At 29.0% G+C, this 22,456-nt stretch overlaps 3 protein-coding genes and 1 non-coding gene across 6 annotated transcripts; 2 read left to right on the top strand and 2 right to left on the bottom strand.

Annotated features, from left to right (window-relative positions):
- Positions 1 to 13,032: 13,032 nt before the first annotated feature.
- LOC137831522 (probable protein phosphatase 2C 26) lies at positions 13,033 to 16,399 on the bottom strand. Of its 3 annotated transcripts, none has more exons than XR_011084446.1 (11): positions 16,171 to 16,388; positions 16,028 to 16,079; positions 15,798 to 15,877; positions 15,527 to 15,608; positions 15,263 to 15,333; positions 15,068 to 15,147; positions 14,819 to 14,916; positions 13,891 to 14,014; positions 13,727 to 13,804; positions 13,442 to 13,490; positions 13,033 to 13,361 (listed from the first exon to the last, which is right to left on the bottom strand). XR_011084446.1 is itself a non-coding variant. In XM_068639235.1 (11 exons), the coding sequence occupies exons 1-11, from the start codon at positions 16,326 to 16,328 to the stop codon at positions 13,309 to 13,311; spliced, it is 930 nt and encodes a 309-aa protein (XP_068495336.1). In that variant the 5' UTR covers positions 16,329 to 16,399; the 3' UTR covers positions 13,033 to 13,308. The 3 variants fall into 3 exon arrangements, 2 of the variants coding, with proteins under 2 accessions (XP_068495336.1, XP_068495337.1); XM_068639235.1 differs by having other exon boundaries at positions 13,727 to 13,809; positions 16,171 to 16,399; XM_068639236.1 differs by having other exon boundaries at positions 13,727 to 13,809; positions 16,028 to 16,086; positions 16,171 to 16,368.
- Positions 16,400 to 16,459: 60 nt separating this feature from the next.
- Positions 16,460 to 16,530, top strand: TRNAG-GCC (transfer RNA glycine (anticodon GCC)). Its single transcript has one exon. It is a non-coding gene; the product is annotated as a tRNA-Gly (tRNA).
- Positions 16,531 to 16,562: 32 nt separating this feature from the next.
- Positions 16,563 to 17,386, top strand: LOC137831524 (uncharacterized). Its single transcript, XM_068639239.1, has 2 exons — positions 16,563 to 16,705; positions 16,783 to 17,386. Exons 1-2 carry the CDS (start codon positions 16,675 to 16,677, stop codon positions 17,208 to 17,210), a joined length of 459 nt encoding a protein of 152 aa, XP_068495340.1. The 5' UTR covers positions 16,563 to 16,674; the 3' UTR covers positions 17,211 to 17,386.
- A 190-nt stretch (positions 17,387 to 17,576) lies between these two features.
- LOC137831523 (uncharacterized) lies at positions 17,577 to 21,386 on the bottom strand. Its single transcript, XM_068639237.1, has 10 exons — positions 20,946 to 21,386; positions 20,766 to 20,851; positions 20,619 to 20,685; positions 19,374 to 19,516; positions 18,857 to 18,905; positions 18,620 to 18,757; positions 18,457 to 18,537; positions 18,201 to 18,377; positions 18,039 to 18,125; positions 17,577 to 17,935 (listed from the first exon to the last, which is right to left on the bottom strand). Exons 1-10 carry the CDS (start codon positions 21,210 to 21,212, stop codon positions 17,873 to 17,875), a joined length of 1,158 nt encoding a protein of 385 aa, XP_068495338.1. The 5' UTR covers positions 21,213 to 21,386; the 3' UTR covers positions 17,577 to 17,872.
- Positions 21,387 to 22,456: the final 1,070 nt, after the last annotated feature.

Raw genomic sequence — 22,456 nt, 5'->3', positions numbered from 1 at the left:
TAATTTTTCCTGTTTAAAATTTACCTGGAGGAAGAATAGTATTTTTTTTATCAGCTAGGAACAATAGTATTTTAATTATGAGTAATTCAATGACAATTGTTTTTGAGATTTTCATAATTGCATTATTTTTTAAAATAATAATAACAATATTATTATTATTAATAATACTTCTCACTTTTACTTAATAATCAATGCTTTCTTCTTTATATAAAAAAAGTTTTACAAAAATAAATAATCCAATGTGGGACTTCTTCTAATATTGGACATAAGAGAAGGGTGAAAGGAATATGATATTGGTCTTTAGATGGTTATATAACTATTTTTTTCATGATAAAAGTTGATTTTAATTGTTCTAAATTATATTTGTTATAACTTTTGTTTTAAGACTTAAAAATAATTTTAGAATAAAAGTGATATAATTAAAATATTATTTAAATATTTTATTATTAAAGTAAAAAATTTATATAAATATAAATTTATTTATTTAGATTTTATTTAGATTTAGATTTTTTTTTAAATATCTTCAAGAAGCCAAAATACCGAAATCTAGGTCTCGACATCTAGAAGCATAGTACATGTGTTGTATCCTAAACATATAAAAGATAACTAGTTAACACAAATCATTAGTAAAACTGTGGAAAAAAATTGTAAGGTTCTACATATAATCAATTAACTTTTTGATCTGATTAAACATGAAAAAAAAATGTATAATATGTGGTTAGGTTCTTCTAAGAAGAGCTAGAAGTAAAGAAGAGATTACAGGTCTATTTGGTTCTTCAAAACACAATGATGCTTAAAGAAGAATATCTGTCTATCAAGTAAGAATTTTTCTGTTAGATTCTTCTTGTGATGAAGTTTCTGTCTCCATGATAACTTTCTTTGCACATCCATCAGTCACCGTATGAAAATAAAGAATGGAAAATGCATAGCTTAGAACATGCATGATTATCCAAAAAATTAGATTATTTCGAAAAATTATATGTAATTAATGATTGTGATAATCAATTATAGTTAGGATAGATTTTGTTAAACAAGTTTGCTGAAAAAGATCATTAAAATAATTAACTTTTTAGATAGAATTAATACATAAGAAAACAATATACAGATAAAGGTGGTTTTTTTTATAAGTAAATCATAATTACTTTTTTAGTGTCATAAAAATAATTTATGAACTTTTTGTTGATGACCTAAACGAAAAAAAAAAAATTTGACTGAAGAATTTATAAAGGGCCTTAGCATGATAAAAAAAATAATTATATATTATTTTGTTTATATTTTAATTTCTTAAAGTGAGAGGACGAGACTTATACGATATATCACATCGAGTTGTTGTTGTGTCTTAGGTTATATAAATATATTTCTCTTTTCCTATTAATAGCTAATGAAGAATATGAATATTTATCTTTTAATTTTATTAATAATTTTTAGGTATTTTTTAAATTGTTAATTATTATATTTTATTATTAAAAATAAAATTTAAACCAAAGTTAATTGTATAAAATTAATATAAAATAAAATTTACATAAAATAAAATTTGTAATCACTTGTATAATGAATTGTGATTATCTTTATCAGTTATAAAACAAACAAACAAACTTGTTATAAACGTATTTTGTTGTACCACTAAGGTTTGAGGGGATTGGAAGCAGAATCTTAAAGAAATCTATATATATGTCTCCATTCATCATGCAAGTTACGACTGAAATAATATATGATTGTGCTAAGATATTATTAATCAAGATTATTAAGTCATGCTCATTACTTTTTAAGCATTAGAGTCTTAATGTAAACCCCACAGGAATAATGAGATTTAATCCTCTCACCACTAATGTAATGACAACTTACTCATGCTTTCCATTTTTAAATAATTAATGACAAGATGCTGTTAACTATTATCTTAACAGAATTAGTAAACGAATCAATAATACAAAATATAGTTATTATTAAATTAGATTAGAGAGCCATTAAAAATAGTGAACTATTAAAAATAATCCACTCTCTCGCATACTGTGAATTAATTGTGACTTTTTATTGAGATAGTTTGATGAATCAACAAGAAAAGCAGTATTTTTATTTTTTTTATAAAAAGCTTTCAGGTTAGGCATTATTATGTTACTTGACATTTCAGTTAGGCTGACACCTTAAGTAACAACAATCGTTTGTCATCACATAAAAAATAATATTATTAAAAAAAATACAAAAATATGGGAGGACTTGAGCAAAATTCATATGTTAACAAAAACGATACATAGGTAAACTATACCTATTAATAAAGAATTATAAGAACAGACTAGATGAAAAGCCTATTATACCAACGAAAGTATTCTCTATGAATAAATAATAAATTAGCCAATTTATCAGCACACGCATTCCCTTCACGAAAAATATGAGTAACCCTAAACATGATTTTTCCATAGTAATTAAGATAAGTATTTCATCGATTACGAAACATCCAATGAACATTTGTCTTAGTAGTAAACGCAACACAAACCAAAACAGAGTCACATTCCAGTCAGACATTAGTAAGAAAAGTAGTATTTACATTATAGATTATTTAAAAAACATGGTGTGAATGACTAAATAATATTTGTTGAATACAAATTTTTACTTTTGATTTCATTAATCATATTGAATTATCATTTGTCTTCATGATTTTTTTTCATATTTAATAAAATAAAACAATTATTGCACAAATCAACCTATGTGAATAAGTTGATTACATTGAAACGAAAGAGAAGGATTTGATTTGAGAAGTCACTCTCCAATCCTCTCTAATTTGTAGAGGTGTAATAATTAATGCAAGTCACAATCATTCTTTTCTTTTAGTAATTGTTCTACTGAAAAATAAAATGTAACTTTATATCTTTACTCACATGTATTCTGTATCTCTTATATGGGATAATTAATTGTAATTCATAATAAAAATATTTTGACTAAAACTGAATTGGCGATATTTTTAGTAATTTTGAATTCAATATATTTATTTGTCACTGAAATTGAGTTGGTGATATCATAATCAAAATAAAATAAAAATACTTTAGTTTAAAGTTTTTTTTATCAAATAGGAAAACATACTTTTAAAATATTAAATGTTGACCCACTTGATTTATAGATTTGGATTTGAACCCTCGTCAAATAGGTTAAAAACACCATTATAGTATGACAAAATGATATGTATGGGTGCTAAGACTTAAAAAGCCAGAACAACACCTCCAATTAACATTAAAAAAGAAAGCAAATTACAATCAAACATTAATTCTTATTTGTTTTAGCCAAAGCAATTCTCCTTCTATTCTTCTATAATTGTTTACTTTCTAATTGTTCCAACTAATTGATATAATTTCTTCACAACTCATTTGATATACTATTTTAATTCAAGTTATTATAAGAAAATTTAGTCTTAGCGTTTAGAAGAGATCAATGATAAATATTTAACATTAACTCGTGCATATATTTTATATTGGTTAATATATTGGATAAGAAATGGACTTTTCATTAATAAACGGTAAAACATTTACTTTGACTTTTAATAGTGGACATTACTAGCATCGATCATATGATGTTATATATTAAACATATAATTTGGGGAATGTAACTTCAATTTCGTCAACTCAAAAGTTATAAAACAATACAACACGATGGAGCCTTTAAGCAAGTAAGATAAAACCACATTATATTACCTTTGCATTGCAAATGAGCTAAGTTAATTTTCTAAAACTAGACATCTACTATTTTTTTTTACTATATAGTATACAAATAAAAAGTTATTTTTGGTAATAAACACTATTAAAAATTTCTTACTATCAAACTTAATTAAACGATATCATGTGAATATACATTTAAATTTTGTAGCATAAAAGTTATGTAAGTTGGTTATTATTAAAAATAATATTTGGGTGACATAATTAATGATCTGCTTATTATCGATCAAAAGTGAAGAAAACATCATATTTTCTCTATACATTTTTATCTTTTCACTTTTATATTCCTGAAACAACTAGACACAATCTTAAAGGGGGAAAAAATGATGTCCAGAAAATAAGAAAAGAGTGTATGTGTTTGTAGTAATGTTTGTCCAAACAAAAGTATGTTATTTGTCTCCTCAAGACCTCCTTTGCGGTTTCATAGGTTGTTTCTTTTGCTATGTAAGTTCATTGCACTATTACTTTTCCTTTAGTCAGAATCAATCTACCTTTTTTTCTTCATCTGAATCTTGAATTATATGTTCGAATCTTTCTTCCTCATCTTCTTCTCTTATAATTAAAAAACACCATATCATTTTTGCTGCCCAGCATGCTTAGGTACTTAGCTATAGCTAGTTTCATGGAAATAACCTTTTGAAAATATATTAAATAAATATAGAGAAATTATGGCATATTTAATTGTTATTTCATCTCAAATCCGTTGAGAATACATCCTTAAGATTAATTTCTATTATAATTTTATCTCTATAAAATAATTTAGTAGATTCAGAGAAAAAAAAATATAAATTGTTTTTGTACCAGTAGGACCCCGGATGACCGAAGACATGAATTAATAATATAAGATAATAAATACGTTGCAAGAAAGCAGTTACAACTGATGTTGAATAGGTCAAGGACAGTTTACGAAAGACACTCATGTGGCATCGGAAAGCCACTACACACGACCTAGTAACCACTGCCTAGTAACCACTATACACGTCTTAGTGAACCAAGTATCTAGTCCACGTAGGGAGAGACCCAAGTCAACCTATAAATAAGACTTCTAAAGGGGAAAAATGTACGTTTTTAATATCCTGAAAGAATAAACTAATCACTAGCACTAACTTGAGCGTCGGGGTGCGATCGCAGGTACCCCCACCAACCAGCGAAACGCGCGCGAGAGGAAAAGAAATTTGAAGAACTAGGAGATTCCCATCACGACAGCGAATTGTGTATCAAGTGAATCAAAGTTACTCAGACCCGATATCCACACAGGTACAATTTTATATATAAATTATTTTTGAACTTGATTCGTAAATAAACAATTGTTAATATGTAATTTTATATATAAATTATTTTTGAACTTTGATTCGTAAATAAACAATTGTTAATATGTAATGAGAGGTATCTAAACGTATTAACACGAGTTTATTTATGAAACTTTTGTAGAAAGAAACCATATATTATGCTTCGTGAATAACTTTAATGAACACTTTATAGATTAAGATCGTATAAACTAGTTTGACAACATTTTACATAGAAATTCATTAGTAATTCATCCAACGCACATGAAAACAACATTATCACTCTCAATTCGAATTTTATTCTTCCACTATTTTTAAACTCTTAATATTTAAAGTTATTGTGTTTAAGAAACAATTAATATTAGTGAAAAATGATATATTTAGTTTAAAATACCCTTATTTTATATCAACTAAGTTTGCATTTTAAATAAACTCACATTTTTACAAACCAGTCAAATTTAAATCTAACTAGCATTTAAATAGAAAATGAAAAAAAAAATCTAAATACAAAAGTGTGTTGTTTTTTTTTTCATTAATAATATTGCATCACATTTTGTAAATATGCATAACAATGGACGATGATAAAGATAATTTTGGTTATACATGTTTGCAAAGTAAAAAACTATATTATTCTCATTTTTAATATCGACATATACAAAAAAAATATTTTATTTTTTAATATATATATATATATATATATATATATATATTCGTTTAAATATTTATTAAATATTTTTTTATAAAAATGTAACAACAAGAATATAGACCAGATAAACATATCCATCATCCTCATATCTAATTCAAAATAGGATAAGTATTTATACTCATACCCATTAAATATTTTTCGTTAATATAAATTATATTAGAATAGTATTCACAACTCTATTTAAGGAATAGTTATTTACTTAAGTTACAATAAATCCAACAGAAATAAATAGTAAAAACATAAGAGATTTAAATTATAATAAATATTTTAATTTTATATAAATTAAGTTGTGAGTGCAAAAAATCTACATCCTGGACATGCTAAACCCGTTTAACATTCATGTATGCCAAAAATTAAAAAATTGTAATATACACAACCTAAGCACAATAAAATATGATTAGGTATGGGAGTACATAAAAAAAAATTGTTAAAATTAAGGAAATATGAACTATGAAAAAAATAAGAAACTAAAATATCAAGAATGGAGAGAATGAGAAAATAATGTTTTGTATCCGATGTATTATTATTATTATTAATTAATGATAATTAAATAAGATTTTAGTTATTATTTAATATTAATGAATAATATTTAAAATAGTTTAAATAGAAAAAGGTTGATGAAATGCATTATTGAGAGCACTATATTGGTAGGTGCGCAAAGCAATTTGTTTGATATGAGGAGCTGAACCTCACAATTGGTCACCACATTAACTCTCCAAAAATATCTCACATCAATACACATATCTATCAAACAAATAAAATTTCCTATTATACTCTTAATCTTTATTATCATTTTTAAAATATTATAAAGTCAGAGACTTCAATTGTAGTTTTTCTTTGGGTGACATAAATTATATTTTTCAAACTTCACTTGATCTTAGCCAAAAGGCCGAGAAAGGTATACATTTTTCAAACTTTTTATCTGTAATCATTTATTTTCTTTTTCACGATTTCGGGGCTATTCGGATTTTTAAAAAAATTGTAATTTTGGTCCGATTATATATCTTTCATAAACTTTATCTTTTTATTTATTTTTAATTAAACTCTCGTAACAAAAATTTAATTAAATAAAAAATACATGTTTTTTCTTTCTAAAAAAAGAGGGAAACATATATAATTGATAATTTGACCGAAATTGTGATAATAGTTTCGGGAGACAGAAATCACAAATAAGTTAAAGAGAGACCGATATTAAAATTTAAAACATAATTAAACTATTTATTTATTAAAAAAATAGTATGTTTTCGTGAAAATTAGTCCGTCATATAATTTTAAATCATGAGATTTTTTTTGTCATGAAATGGAAATTGACTTTAATATTTAAAGGGAAATTTTCTTATGGAATGAAAATTAAAATTAAAATATTTAACGACATAAAAGTTTGTGCTGGTGTTTTATGGTATTTTAACATACAAAAATGAAAAAATTGTTGCACACTCTTAACAGTATAAACATTCGTTTAACAACACTTTATAATAATATAATAATTTTTTTAATTAAAACTAAAATAAATATAATTAAAGTATTCATTTATTAAGTTATTAAATGAATATATTTAATTTTTGGAATTTTAAAATATCAGCATTGTTTTAAAAAATATTTGGTAAGAGAAAAAAAAAAGTGGGGACGCAGGTTGTACCCTACCATTTGAAACCACTTGTATGGTATATAAGCAAGATGTGACAGGCTTATCGTTTCCTAGTATTTATTTCAATTGGGATAAAATAAATAATTAATAAAATCTGTGGAATGAATAAAACTAAATTCTACTCAATCAAAATTTATTTCAATTTTTTTAATAAATTGAAATTTAAGATAGAAAATTTTAAAGTTGTCCATTAAAAGTTGTAGAATAAAAGAAAAATTAATTAAAAAAATAGAACACAGGGAAATTGTGTTAAGTATAAGTTAGAAGAAGGACGAGGCTATAAAAAAAAAAATACTTAAAAGTGAAATAAGTTATCATGGGTAAATTTCCTATCTAGCACCATTTACATTTTTATTTTCCTAACTAGCACCCATTTGTTTTTATTTCCCTATCTAGCACTCTTTTGTTTTTATTTCCCTATCTAGCACCCTTTTATTTTTTATTTCCCTATCTAGCATCATTTCAAAAATAAATTATAAAATAATAAAATAATTTTTTTTTGATAATTTTAATTTTGAATGCATTAAAAAATAAATATTTTTAATGTTTAAAATAGTTAGAAATATAATTAATGAATAAAGAAATGTGTTTTTACAAAATAAAAATAAAAAAGTAATAAATTTAAAATGTTTAGTTTAAAAATTATTTTTTAAGAATGAATAAAATAAAAAATTAAACTCTACAACAACATAAAAGTTGAATATATAAACATAAATTGGTATTTATTTTTATTATTATTGATGATGTAATTATGTTAATTTCAAGTAAAAAATACAGGACATAATTATAAAAAAATAAAGTTAAATAAGGACTGATATGGACATAAAAGAACAACATGATCGAAAAAAAAAATGTTCATATTGTCAAATACCAAGACACACATAAAGAATAAGTCTCAAAATTACTGGATTGTGCACTTCTCGTCATTAATTATGTTTTATTTCGCACAAACTATTTTTAATGTACCATTGAAGAAAATATTAAATGAATTATCATCTTTCATTTATTTTCATTTTTATGATCAACATATACTTATTTAGTATCGCCTTATATTTCTTATATTTATCTTATTTGGATTTACTTTTATATCTTTTATCTTTATCTTAATTTGTTTTGCCTTTATTTTATATGTTTTATGTTTTTAGTTATTATTTTTTTTTTCTACCATTCTTTTTTTTTATTGTTGCTGTTTTTATTTTCTAGACTTTTTTTTCATTTTTTGCTTCTCATTTTTAAGCATTAAGGGTGTGTTTGGATTGGGGAGAGGATTTGAGGGAGTGGATTTAGAGTGATTTGAGAGGAAAGTGTAAAGAAAGTGAGGTTGTTTGGATTAGGGTATATTAGCGTGGATTTGTGAGGAAAGTTTATTGAAGTTTGTGTGTGATAAGATGGTTGTAAGGAGATTTTTATTTTTTTTAAATTGTATAAAATGTAAGTTTACAAATTTACCCTTTTCTTAAAAAAATATTTTCACAAATCAAAATTAAAATTAATTTTTTATTATTATTTAATAGATTTATTTTAATTAGTATTAAACTTGTAATTTATTTTTATATTTATTATTATTGTTGTAATATATATATATATATATAATGTTATTTTATATATATAAAGTTAAGGGTAATTTTGACTTTTTAGTAATGTTATTTAAACTTTTTGTTGGTTTTATTGTTTTTCTTCGCTGCACATCGAAGATTTTTTGTCTGCTCTCCCGCAACCAATTGCTTTTCTTTCCTCACCAGATACAAACACATATTTTATTTGCTTTTCAATCCTATTCACTCAGATGCAAACATGCCCTAAGTGTAACATTTGCATTAGTTTTTTTTTTAGGATTTTGCATTTAGGATAGATACTTCAATATTACTTGTGTATCCACTATTAATTAATACTAATTGACTTTGTTTTTTTTTGTAATTATGTCATGTATTTTTTAGTTGAAATTAACATGATTACATCATCAATAATAATAAAAATAAATAGTAATTTATATTTATAGATTCAACTCTTATGTTGTTGTAGGTTTAATTTTTTTATTTTCTTCATTCTTAAAAAAATAATTTTAAACTAAACATTTTAATTTTTTTTATTTTATTTTATAAAAACTCATTTCTTTATTTATTAATTATATTTCTAACTATTTTAAACATTTTAATACATTCAAAATTAAAATTATCAAAAAATAAATAAATTATTATTTATTTATTTATTTTTGAAATGGTGCTAGATAGGGAAATAAAGAATAAAAAGGTGTTAGATAGGGAAATAAAAACAAAAGGATGCTAGATAGGGAAATAAAAACAAAAGGATGCTAGTTAGAGAAATAAAAATCTAAATGGTGCTAGATGGGGAATTTACCCAAGTTATGATACCTACTTATAATATTTTGATATTCTAAATATCTTAAAATAATTTAAATAGTTTATTAGCGTTATTTATTATTTGACCTTGATTCTAAATAGTTAAATCAATCAATACACTGATAGATGCTTAAATATAGAGATAAAAATAAATATGTCCTCACTAGTACATAAATAAAAATCCACCAAAAATAGTATATATAGGTAATAATTTTGAAGATTGTGTACTTAATTAAAGTGTACATTTAATTTCCTCTAGTTATTCCCTTTGACTTTTAGGCAGCTCATTCAAATATGTAACAATTTTAATGTTTAGTTTGTGTACTTATTTTAAATTTACATTTAATATATTTTTTCAACCTTAAAAGTAATATCCCAAAAATACATTTATCTAATTATTACAATACAGTTTCTACATATTTCTATATAAGTTTAGAGTTTTTCAAAACATTCATAATATATTATTAGGACTTATAGAAATACAAATATTTATCATATAAGGTTCAAAATAACACCTTAAAGTCTTCCAGAACCTCCAATACTTGTATGATCATCTGTTCGTGTACACAGTACAATCATCGCAGTTCACAACACAACAAGAAAAACAAGGGTAAGCTAGTGAAAATAAAATTTTATAATATACACAATAATATTCAATCTTCTTCAACTCTCAACATAAAACAAACACATGGATCTACACATTCGAGATATTCAATAAACATAATAACAGTTGACGCCCTTCAAAAGACCTGTATTAAGTAAATTCTATCAGAGATTAACATATGATCCAAAGATTACCAGCGAATCCAAGAAAAATGATCAAGATAAGTTCAATACAACTCAAGTCGTGCATCACATATGTCACGGTGTGCATGAACTCCCTCGTCGACTTCTCACCACCTGATATCTTGGTGTATGTGACTTAGATCATCAGTGAAGCTTAGAGATTTCTGTTACCACATATGCATCAATACTTAATACACAACAAACATCATTCAATACATTATTCCAAATGTATGAATTCAATTCCATATCATTTTCATCCTACATTATCATTCAAAATGTATATTTAATCAAGACAATTTCTTTATATAGTTATTTTTAAACTCAAGACGATGTTGGTAATGCGCTCTGCACTCTACAAATAATTGAGAAGAATGCTTAACAATAAATTATTTTGTCTACCTACGGAATGTAAAACTATTGAGTTTTTCTTGTAATTTAAATAAATTCATCGATAGAAAATTACCTTCTTATAAATTACAAGAAAACTTAAATAGATTCGAAAAAATCAAGTCGTCATATTATTATTACAAAATCATGGAAAGACTATAAATTAATGCTTTAGTTTTTTTAACATATAAGTGTATGTTAAAATTTATATCTTATTGGTGCTTTTTCAGGGTTTCTTGAAGTTCAGACTGCTTTGGTTGCTGAGTTTTATGAAGTTATACATGCTATGGAGGAAGCTCAAAAGATGGGACTTACTAATGTTTGGCTTGAATGTGATTCGGTCTTGGTTTGTGCTGCGTTTACTGCTAGGACTAATGTTCCGTGGATGCTTCGTAATCGATGGAATTCTTGTCTTAATTACTGTGGGACAATCAGGTTTAGGGTTACTCATATTTTTCGGGAGGGGAATGCATGTGCTGATAAGTTGGCTAATTTAGGGTTCATTCATAGAGAATCATTTCATTGGTATAATAGACTTCCATCCAGTCTGTTCTTAGAATTCTTTATGAATAGGTATAGTTTACCTATGTATCGTTTTTGTTAACATGTGGGTTTTGGTCTAGTCCCCCCATATTTTTGTATTTTCTTTCTTTTTCTTTTTTTTAATAATACTTTTTTCATGTGATGGCAGATGTCAAGTTGCATTGTGATGCCTAACATGAAAACTTTTATAAAAAAAAAAAACTATTAGTTTTTTAATTTGTTTAAACTGTTATATTATAGTAAATCCTTATTTTTATAAAATATTTAAAAATATTTTGTTATTTTTTTAAAGTTTATGCAACTAACTTGCTAGATCCCAAATGCAAAGTTTCATGGACTGAACAAAACCAGTAAAGAGAAATTTTCCTTCCACCTCCATATTTTTATCATGCTCTGAAAAAATTAGTTTTAACTTTTTAAAAAATAAATAAATAACCCAAGTAAGACATAACACCATTTTTTTTAAAATAATCTCAGTTCACACCCTTATACCTCTCTTCCAACTTTAACGTTTGAGAAAACAATTCCATGTGGTGATTTTGTTATATTCAACGTTAATTTTTCTTAGTTTTGTATTTCATTTTTGTATATTACAGATTTTTTTTTTAGGTTATGTGGCTTCCAAAAAAAATAAAAAATTAAAAAATACAATCACCACTACTAAAAACATAACAAAACTTATATCAACCAACAATGTTTACCACCAACCATTATAATGATCACCACCATTTGAAAATATAAAAGACACCACACTTTTCACAATATTCAAAAGGGTATCGTTGAAATTAAAAAATATATAAAATAGATAAGGAGGTATAAGAAGAATTTGCTCATATTAATATGCAAGTTTTCATTGAATAATCCATTAAACATGTCAATCCATTTGTCATCCTTACTGACCTATATGTTAAGCATACATACGTTATGTTTGTAAGTGAAAAAGAAAACTCACAAGGGTCTTTATGTGTAGGTTGAGATTAAAATATTAGAATTGAACAGTAATAATAAAATAACTTTTATTTTAGTATATTATATAAAAGTATCTATTACTTTACTTTTTATCTATATAAAAACTACATCAAATTTTAAATTAATAAAAAATCTGTGAGTTACATATTCTCTGATATGAACTTGTAATCTAACTATGTATTTTAAAAGATTATAATATCGAATGGCATAGGTTGAGATTAAAATATTAGAATTGAACAGTAATAATAAAATAACTTTTATTTTAGTATATTATATAAAAGTATCTATTACTTTACTTTTTATCTATATAAAAACTACATCAAATTTTAAATCAATAAAAAATCTGAGTTACATATTCTCTGATATGAACTTGTAATCTAACTATGTATTTTAAAAGATTATAATATCGAATGGCATAATATTTAGTATGTAATTTGATATATTCATGTGTGTCTGAGTTTATATATGAGAAATCATATGATTATTCTTTTGACAGAAAAACATGGCATCATTCATCCCAAATTATGGTAGGAGGGGTATAAGCTCCTCAGGTTTTTCTTATAACGCATTATCTTAAGCTTAGTGGTTTCTGCTTTCTGTTACTGATTGATTTTCTATCATTCACAACACAATCATGCTTCTCCACTGTATCAAAGACCATTGTTGGACATAACACTTCATAAAAGCTATTTTTCAATGAATATCTCACACAGCCTTTCTCCATGCATGAGGCACAGAGTCCTTCATGGCAAAGTAGAACATCTAACTTCCATGTATTAATCATAAAGAGCATCACCAGAATTTAATGATCTCAAGAGATAAACTTCTTTTACCTTATTTTCTTATTCTTTCTTTTTTAAGTGTTTATGAAAAAAATTATTCAATGAAACTTGTCTTCTTTGATATCCATAACTAGCAAATCTCATGAACTCACAACCTGTCCAACTATTACAGTAATATCGTCAAGCTTTCCACCTGTTAGGAAAAAAAAAGTGGGGTAAGTCAGCTACCTGTAAGGGAAAAAAAAGGATGTTTTAGAATATTTTATGACATACCAGTAAGCTTCTTTCCAAGAATCTTCTTCCATAAGGGGGGCTTAAAACCCTGGAAAATTGTTAACAAAACACAAGAAAAATAGATAGTTACTGCAAATATTGTCTACTATTATCCTGGTTAGTGGTTGCAACTCTTTTCAAGAATGAGAAACTGATTTCCTTAACAAGAAATCATTTCCAAAATGAATCAAATGATAGAAAATTATAAGGAACGCATCATTTTCTATAAAAAAAAAAACTATTTATTGTTAAGCAAAGGAAAATCTAATTATAATCTTTTCTTACCCTAGACCTGGCTTCCAACGAATAGGGAGAATCAAAATTTGAATCCAATGCATGACTGCTTGCCAAGTTAGCTAATGACTTTGCTAGCAACAAAATAAATTTCAAATTATTGAAACTCACATGATCATCAAAATTCCTCAAGCTGGCTAATTAAGAATTTATACCAGTCTCTGCAACATCTTTGTATCTAACAATTGTTTGAACAATTTCATGATCAAAAACATTGTCAAAAAGACCATCGGATCCCATGACAATTATGTCTCCTTCCATCAACTTTACATTGCATACCTGTTTTCCTGCAGAGGTTAGTAAAAGAAAAATATAACAGAAGAACCAAGTTTATCTCAACTGGAAAATGAAACTATCCCCTTTGGAAAGTGATGTATTAAGTTGACTCAGTAATGGTGATACATATATTGCCCTTCACCCAGGCCAAACAATGATTTTTAAAATACTTAAAGCAAAAATCTTGGACAGAATACTCACGTGTGGACTGTAGTCTCTCTGCCCCCAAAACCAACAGTTTGACTGACATGTGAGCTCAATACACAATCATAACAATAGAAATATAGTTCTTTAGTACAGGATTATTCTAGGAGGTACTTGTACTTGTATTAACTATTTAAGACTTGTTTATTTTGTAGTTGACTAGAACTGATTTTGATAGAACTTGTTTTGAATTGTTTAACATAATTGCAATGCGTGTCTAAATTAGTCTCAGCCATAAATTTAAATGACAATTTTTTTTATCAGAAAGAACAAGAATTGATTTTTCGATGCCAAAACAAAAAGGGACTCAGTTAATAGTCTTGCTTCTTCTACCCTACTCCCTGTTAGACTATGTGGGAAAGGGGGAGTTAGTTTTTTTCTACAAGGGGAGTTAGTTAAGACAGTTTAGATGATGATTTACACCTCTCTCCCTTCACAGGGGAAAGTTCAGGATCAGAAAGAAGCAAAGGTATGTCATGGACTGAGCAATTTGTCATACGAAAAAATGTTAAAATCTTGCATAGTTTGAAGAGTCAAAACAAATAGAGTGGAAGGGGAAAAGAAGGTTAAACAATAGTACTAGCAATTATTGTTAAATGGTACCGCTGCATCAAGGTATGTTTGGCCAACCCTCTCAGAGCTTAGTTGGAATGGACAGTCAAAGTAGTGCTCTTGGGGAGAAGTGGAAAAAACTACGTGGCCTGAAAAAAGCACATAAGGAAAATCAGGTTCTCAACATTATAGAAGGAATTAAGTGCCCTGGAGAAAGACAGGTCCAGAATTGATTGAGCAAATTGCATTACATCTTTTAGAAAATATTATGATCAGATGAAATATAGCACGTGATATTACCATTACGGATGAGTCTTAATCCACAATCCCCAACATTAGCAATCCTCAGAGTCCCATTCTTCTCCAGCATAGCAACGATGCTTCTTAGACAAAAGTACAGATGAGGCAATTAATGGAAGAAACATCTAACATTAAAAACAATGTTTGATTATTTTTCTCCAAATTGGCAATCCAAATAAAATAGGATAAACTTACACGGTTGCCGAGCCTGTGGAGGAAGTAACAGCATGTGCTTTCCTTATAAGAATTTGAGGATCATAGTTCACCTGCTAAATCCATAAATATTCAACATGTGTTGCGTTGTTAGAAAACAGCATTACATGCACAGAAGCATATTGTTATTTATATGCTACTGAAAATGGTAACAAAAGCATTAAATTCACAATTGAATGTACTTAGAACCAAAATAATTCTAATTTAGCAGATTCCTCATCAGAAAGTGTGTTAACGCTATGCTACCTCCTCGTCTTCAACAAAATTGGAAGCATTAGCAAGCAATTCACGAGGGAACAAAGAAGGATCAACGTCCTCTTCAGCCCAACTGCGACACATAACATAAAAGTACCATTTAAGACAGGTTTTTCCATTTCACAAAAAGGAGAAGAAACACAACACCATTTATACTAACAACTAATTATCAAAATTAAAGCTTTTATATTCTGGTGATTCTTTCTTTTTGGTTTTCGAGTGTTCCACTGTGCTAGAATCAGATAGTAAGAAAGTAGCATACCCAGAGACCCCATCAGCAACAGCAATAACTCCCCCATTATAGTTGCTAACAAAGAAAGCATCTTCCCCACCTGTGCTAACCTTTAGCAACAAAGACCAGTACTTGGTTAACAAAGAAAACATGTGTTGTGTGTGTCTACAATGATGTTATCATTATTCATAAGTAACAAAGCATGAAAATGGCTTGATATGCAAGGGTTTTAGTTCAGTTGGATAGCTTTTTGCTACAACCTTTTTTGGATGTGGAATGAGGCAAGTCCCGACACAAAATGATACTTCTGACCTACAATCTCAACAAAAGAAATCCAGAAAAACAATATGATTAATAAAGGTTAAAAAAAGAATCAAGAATCAAAAAATGAAGAGTAGCTCACCGAATTAAAGGGTTAAGTTCTGAAGGAGAAGAAGAAGAGGAGGAGAGCACCACTCTTTTTCTCCTCTTAGCAGTTTCATCAATAGCAGATAGGGAATGAATGAGTGGTTGAGATTGAGAATGAGAAATCATTGCAGCCCTCAACATGGGAATTGCCATTGTTTCCCGCTTCCTCAACACTCTCTCTCCTTCACACACTACTATGAAAATCGAAGTTTATCGTCATTTTCATTTTGCCAAGAAGAATGATATACCTATATATTTCTTATTAAAAATGAACATATCAATAAGCACCAGTGGTCTAGTGGTAGAATAGTACCCTGCCACGGTACAGACCCGGGTTCGATTCCCGGCTGGTGCAAAGGTTTTAAGTTTTTTTATCTATTTTCCAAAATAAAAAATATTATTTTTGGAATTTTCTAAATTTCATTACTTCTTTCTTTCTTCACGTTCTTTTCACTGCTTCGTTCTCTATCTTCACCCTCTTTACTTTCGAGCCGCATAAATGAACGGTGGCGCCATTGATTTTGTCGAAGGTAAATAATCGATCTCCGCCATTGTTTTCTTTTTATTTTCTCAGGAAAATAATTCAACCGCTTTCATGAATTCGTAGAAAATGGAAACGAAAGCGACTCGGACGTTAATTCCGATGACGCGCCGGAATACTACCAGCCGATCTCTGCCATGGACGAGGACGAGAGCTCCGACGGCGGTGAATTTAGGCAGTTGCCGAACGGATTCTTCGTGCACGGCGTGACGGAGAATGGGATCTCGTCTCTGGATCTGAACGACGTCGTAGAGAAGAGCAGCAGCGACGAAGAGGAGGAAGAGGAGGAGAGGAGAACAGAGGAGGTCGATAGTGCAGTGATGGAAGACGAGAACCGCCGCAACGCACCGCTCACGGAGGAGAACGCGACGAGAGTGATGGAGGCGATGCGCGGAGTGTCCTTCGCCGGAGTGGTTCCGGATTGGGCAGCTCGAGATCCCGATGATCGCTGGATTGATCAGCTTCGCAGATTGAGACGATCGCCGAACACTTAAAATAAAATTAGATACTCAGATTCGCGCCATTTTCATTTCATTGTTGAGAATTTGTCTTCATTTTGTTTTTGTTCCTCATTGTTCTTGTTAACACATCCTAAATGTGTTTTGAATGAAGATTTAGCATAATTGCATTCGAAATAATAAATTATGTTCGAAATTTTGATCTTAACAAATTTTATGTTCAATAGTATTCTGTAGTTAGGATTAACTCTTAAACTTTTCCAAACATCTTCCAAATTATGGTGTATGCATGAAGCATAGGTTTCGTTATATTGTTCTCCATAAGTCTTACACAATATACCAGCAATAACAATTGTAATATAATATAACTATAGTTTCTTCTAATAGGCTTAAAGCTATATCTGGCACACAGAAACATAAAGCTTAATTAACTCCGAGATACGTTTTATGATATTACAAGAAATGAATGTTTCTAAAGCCGAGTACAATCACTTTTTTCTGACTCGTTCATAATAATGTCAATTCGTGAATTATAATTTAACTTCAAAACTTCAAATGTGACTGTAGCTGCTCCTGCTAAGAGTTCCATGATCCATGCAATCAATCTCTTGATTCAGCTCACGCACATTTTCTATTGTAAAAAATGTTATATTACTTTTGTTCATTGGAAGCAGAAGGAGCAAGGTCCTATTGCCTTCTTAAGCACCAATATTTTCAATGTCCGCGCCTTTGTCCAATCTTTTGACAATTCCAGTAATAACCTGAAATGAGTTCCGTAAAACAATTAACAATACTCAGATCTATAGAACTTCCAATGCCAACAAGCAGATTCACATTGTTGTTAGCGTACTAGTATCATAGTACCTTTCCGGGTCCCAGTTCATAGCTTTTCTTCAGACCCTTGGCTAGAAGGGTCTTCACTGTTGTTTCCCACTGAACAGGTGACGTAACCTGCCAATTGCATTACAGATGCAATTATTTCCCATTCATGGCTTCATGTTGGACAGAAAAAAGTATCACTGGTACCTGACGTGCCAATGTCTTCTTTATTGTGACAGGATCTGTATGCGGCTGCGCATTCACATTGGAGATGACTGGTATTCTTGGGGTTCTGATTTCTGTTGTTGCCAATGCTGCTTCCAATCTTGACAAAGCTGGTTCCATAAAACTAGTGTGAAAAGCACCAGCAACAGCTAGGCGAACCTGCCAGAAAGGTACCAAGGCATTATTTCTTTGAGGAAAGGCGGCACTGGAAAGAAAAAGATTAGGCGCAAAGTCATACTATCATCCGAGCCTTGAAAGACTTTGCTTTGGATTCCACCACTTCTATTCCTTTTAGTCCTCCAGAGACAGCATAGTTTCCCTACCAAAACAACTAATGGTTAACAAATCTAGAAATGGACTTTTGCCTAAGCTGTAAATAGGTAGACTCTCAAGAACCTTACTGGACACAGGTAATTGGCAATCTGAACCTTCTCAGCTTCAGAAACTTCCTGATTGGCTGCATCACACAATTGCTGGACCTTCTCCGAGTCCAGTCCTATCACACTAACCATAGCACCTTTAGCAGCATCAGCGGCATCCTGGAAAAAGAACAGAAGTTTTGCCCAAGATATACAAATTATAATGCAGACAAGTCGAAGAGAAATAAGAAGCTAGACCAGCTACCAGATATTGCTTACCTGCATGGCCTCACCCCTCAGTTTGACCAATTTAAGTCCATCTTCAAAGCTTAAACATTAAATTAAATATATGGGGTCAATAGCATGTCAATTTTGACAAAGTTGAACCTTAAATAAAACCACTCAAAGGACATTTTAGTCACACGACTCATGTTCAAAACTACAGGGGTTAATAATATTCATTTCCTCATAGGCTGCAAACTGACGAAGAAGCTTATAGGTGGATACTTTTCCCATTGGCTACAGACAATAATTTCATTGCAAAATACTGATGACATTTGAAGCAAACAGAAAACCTCGAGTCAATTATTCACATTCAGAAAACACATGGTTGGGCCACTAACACTCACCATCCAATTGGTTTCTTTATTTCCACTGCCAGCCTCAAAGTAAAGTTTTCTTCAAAACACACAAGTTTCATGCCCAAAAGTGAACAGACACACATGCTACAACTACTCGTAATGCTTTTATTTTGTGAAGATTTCTTGATAAATAGTAATTACTTTCCGTAACTCACCTGAAAGACCCAGCAAATGCCAGAGCAGTGTATTCTCCCAGGCTTAAACCACATGTTACATCCACCGAGTCAATAATCTGCTGACCACCTTCACGTGCACGAAGTAGCTCCACAGCAGCAAGACTTGTGACATAAATTGCAGGCTGAAACATAGAATCAGATGGTAAACATGGCATCTATGGCAATCTTTACTAAAAATAGAAATTTTATCAGGAACAGAATTATGAATTGATATGCTGGATTGGTATCGTAAACAGAAAAGAAACTTATAGCCAATACAGTTGTTTACTTGAAAAATAATCTTGATTACAGAGAAGGAGATCATAAAACCAAGGTGAGGAGGGAACTGGATGCCCAAGAACAAGTAAAGTGGCCCAGGTGGGATTTGACTCCCGCAATCAAGGACTTCAAGACTGACTTAGTGCCACTCTGAAACATATAGCTACGGGACAAATTTACTGAAAATTTTGAACATGATTCTGAAGTGATCCACCGGAAATATTTTCCCTTCAATTTCCAACATTCAACTGAAATTACCTAGACCAGTTATTTAGCATATAAGTGTACTCACCAAAGTCCTAATATGTTGGAATCATCTTCAGATTTTAAAATATATATACTTATTAGATTAATCATTGAACAATTCACAAACAGGATGAAATTTCCAGCACACTGTTTTAATATGTCATTTACACACATAAAACATATGTTTTTATTTTATTTTTAAGAAATAGCAGTCCAAAGATTCTCTCCTAACTGAAGGCAGAGTATCTTAACTAATAAATAATTAGTACACAATATAAATTAAATTTTATTGAGTTAAATGAAAATTCACTACAACATTATTGAACTATTTTTAATATCCGTTATTGACCATGAGAGGGGGCAGGGGAATGGAAGACAATTACTATACCATTGTCTGGAATCTGGATACTCTATACTAGAACAGAGGAAAATTTAATTGTTCGTGAAGTAACAACGAAGTCAATACATACGGAAATTAATAATCGTTTCATCCTCTGTCTCCCAAATTGAGGGATTGGAATGAATGATATGAAAAATACATTCCATTTCACCAGGTTCCAATCAAAACGATTCCATATATATACTAATAAGCAATCTAAACAATGGAAACTAAAATCATTCAACTCTACTTCCCTCTGTTCCGTCAATCCAAACACAGCCTAGATAGCCAGTTTACACTCTGCAAACATAACAGTTTAACAAAGAGATTGAAGTCCATACCTGGCTAATAACAGTTGAATCTAGCTTTTCTTTTGGCCCATTGATGCATATATCAAGAAGATCAAACCTGAATGCAGAAAGCACACCAAATGAATCCCAAAAGCAAAATAAAAACGAGTATAATTTATGAGTTAAACTTGTAAGTACCCCAATATGTCATTCGCCTTGCTGAACAAAAGCGCAGCAGCAGGCACGTTCTGGGCTTCCTTCCCCATTCCAACAGCTTGAGCACCCTGAAACCGCAGAAACATTACATCCAACGGTTGTGTATGTGTACTTTTTAGCATAATTGGGAATTGGAAACGACTGAGTTTTGAGAAAGTGTACCTGACCGGGGAAGAGGAATGAATTGGAGGGTTTGTAATCGGCGAACAGCGTTTGGTGAACGGAAGGCTGAGATCCGGTGGAGACGCTCATGGAAACCCTAGATCGAGGGAGAGGTAGGGTGGGTCTTCCATTAGAGGAAGGGGTGAGGAAGGGAGCGGATGGAAGAAAGAGAGAGGAAGACATTGCAGAGAGCGAAGAAGAAGAAGAAGTGTGGCGAAGGAAGAGGGAATGAGAATGAGAATGAGAATGGTGAATCAGAGCTTTCATATAGTTTTTGAAGGCGGAAATTTCAAAGAGGAACGTTGGTATCGCTGTTCAAATTCTTCAACTACTTCTTCACTACCATCTTCACCTTCTTCGTCATATCATAATATTATCTCCAAAAATTACATGTTTCGTTTCACTTCAGTCTGAAATTAAAATAAGAATCAAATTAATTTCGAATAAACTGAAAATGATCGTATTGTTTAAACTTAATAAAATGTTTTTAATAAACTAATAATTTATTATGGCATTTTAACATGTTTGAAAGCAAGTAGTTTTCTGTTTTTTTTTTCTTCTAGAGACAACTCGTAAAATCAGATGCAATAGAAAAAATAATAATTTTAACATGACCAAATATAAAAGCTACTTAAAAATAAATAATTGTTAACCATATTTTTTTTCGCAAACAAGTACCATTTATCGGTCTAATAAAAAAAAGCTTCTGAAAAAACTCAGAAGGTTAGGGAAGGATGTAATTACTGTTTCAATTACTTGACTAAGTAAAAATAGGTATAAATTTATATTATTAATATAAGTCTATAAATAATAATATCGTTTATTTAAATTTAATATAATTATATGTAAATAAAAAAATAAAAAAACTTTATGGGGTTAAATTAGGCTTAAAGTCCATCAGAGTCATTTCGATTCTATCATAATCTAAATAGGTGCAAATCTCAACCCCATGAGCTGGTTTTATGAGGTTGAGTTAGACTTAAAGTCCACTTTGTAACATATATCTAATCTATATGTAAGATAATATAAATAGTTATCAAAATAATTAAAATAAAGTTGTGCCATGTCAAAAATAATTATTGATTATATTAGTATATATAAAAATAGTTATTAAAATAATAAAAAATTACAATGTGTAATGGTTAATAGAATTTTTAACCTCTTTATTTACTAATATATATGATTTATTTTTAAGTTATAGTTTAACACCTTTAAAAAGTAAACAACCACTTTACAATTTACTTTAATAATAATAACATATATACCTTAAAAAATATAATTAAAACATTAATGGTTAAATGGATGGTTTTTTTGGAATGTGAAAGTTACACCTCCCTATTTTAACATATAAATAGATTAATGTTTAATTTGTTGTCAAGTTTATAAAACAAAATATGTATACCGAAGTTATAAGAATTGGTATTCTCTTTATTTATTAGTATGGATTATTATTTTGATAGGTCATAGTTTAAGAAAAAAAGCTATCATTTGTTTGTTTTAATGAATACTGA

This window comes from Phaseolus vulgaris, chromosome 6 (genome assembly GCF_000499845.2).
Source record: "Phaseolus vulgaris cultivar G19833 chromosome 6, P. vulgaris v2.0, whole genome shotgun sequence".
NCBI lineage: Eukaryota > Viridiplantae > Streptophyta > Magnoliopsida > Fabales > Fabaceae > Phaseolus > Phaseolus vulgaris.
The sequence above is the reverse complement of the archived record's forward strand: the minus strand, read 5'-3'. Positions and strand labels throughout refer to the sequence as shown.

Bases quoted from the DNA above. Each gene is read 5' to 3' on its own strand.
- LOC137831523 (XM_068639237.1), bottom strand. From the start codon at position 21,212: ATGAAAGCTCTGATTCACCATTCTCATTCTCATTCTCATTCCCTCTTC. The intron at 20,852-20,945 runs GTACACTTTCTC...CTGCGGTTTCAG, and splicing joins CATTCCTCTTCCCCGGTCAG to GGTGCTCAAGCTGTTGGAAT. The intron at 18,378-18,456 runs GTATGACTTTGC...CCTTTCTGGCAG, and splicing joins CTTTCAAGGCTCGGATGATA to GTTCGCCTAGCTGTTGCTGG.
- LOC137831524 (XM_068639239.1), top strand. From the start codon at position 16,675: ATGAACGGTGGCGCCATTGATTTTGTCGAAG. The intron at 16,706-16,782 runs GTAAATAATCGA...ATGAATTCGTAG, and splicing joins CGCCATTGATTTTGTCGAAG to AAAATGGAAACGAAAGCGAC.
- LOC137831522 (XM_068639235.1), bottom strand. From the start codon at position 16,328: ATGGCAATTCCCATGTTGAGGGCTGCAATGATTTCTCATTCTCAATCT. The intron at 14,015-14,818 runs GTACCATTTAAC...GCAGGAAAACAG, and splicing joins AAACATACCTTGATGCAGCG to GTATGCAATGTAAAGTTGAT. The intron at 13,810-13,890 runs GTATAAATTCTT...TTTTGTTGCTAG, and splicing joins CAAAGATGTTGCAGAGACTG to CAAAGTCATTAGCTAACTTG.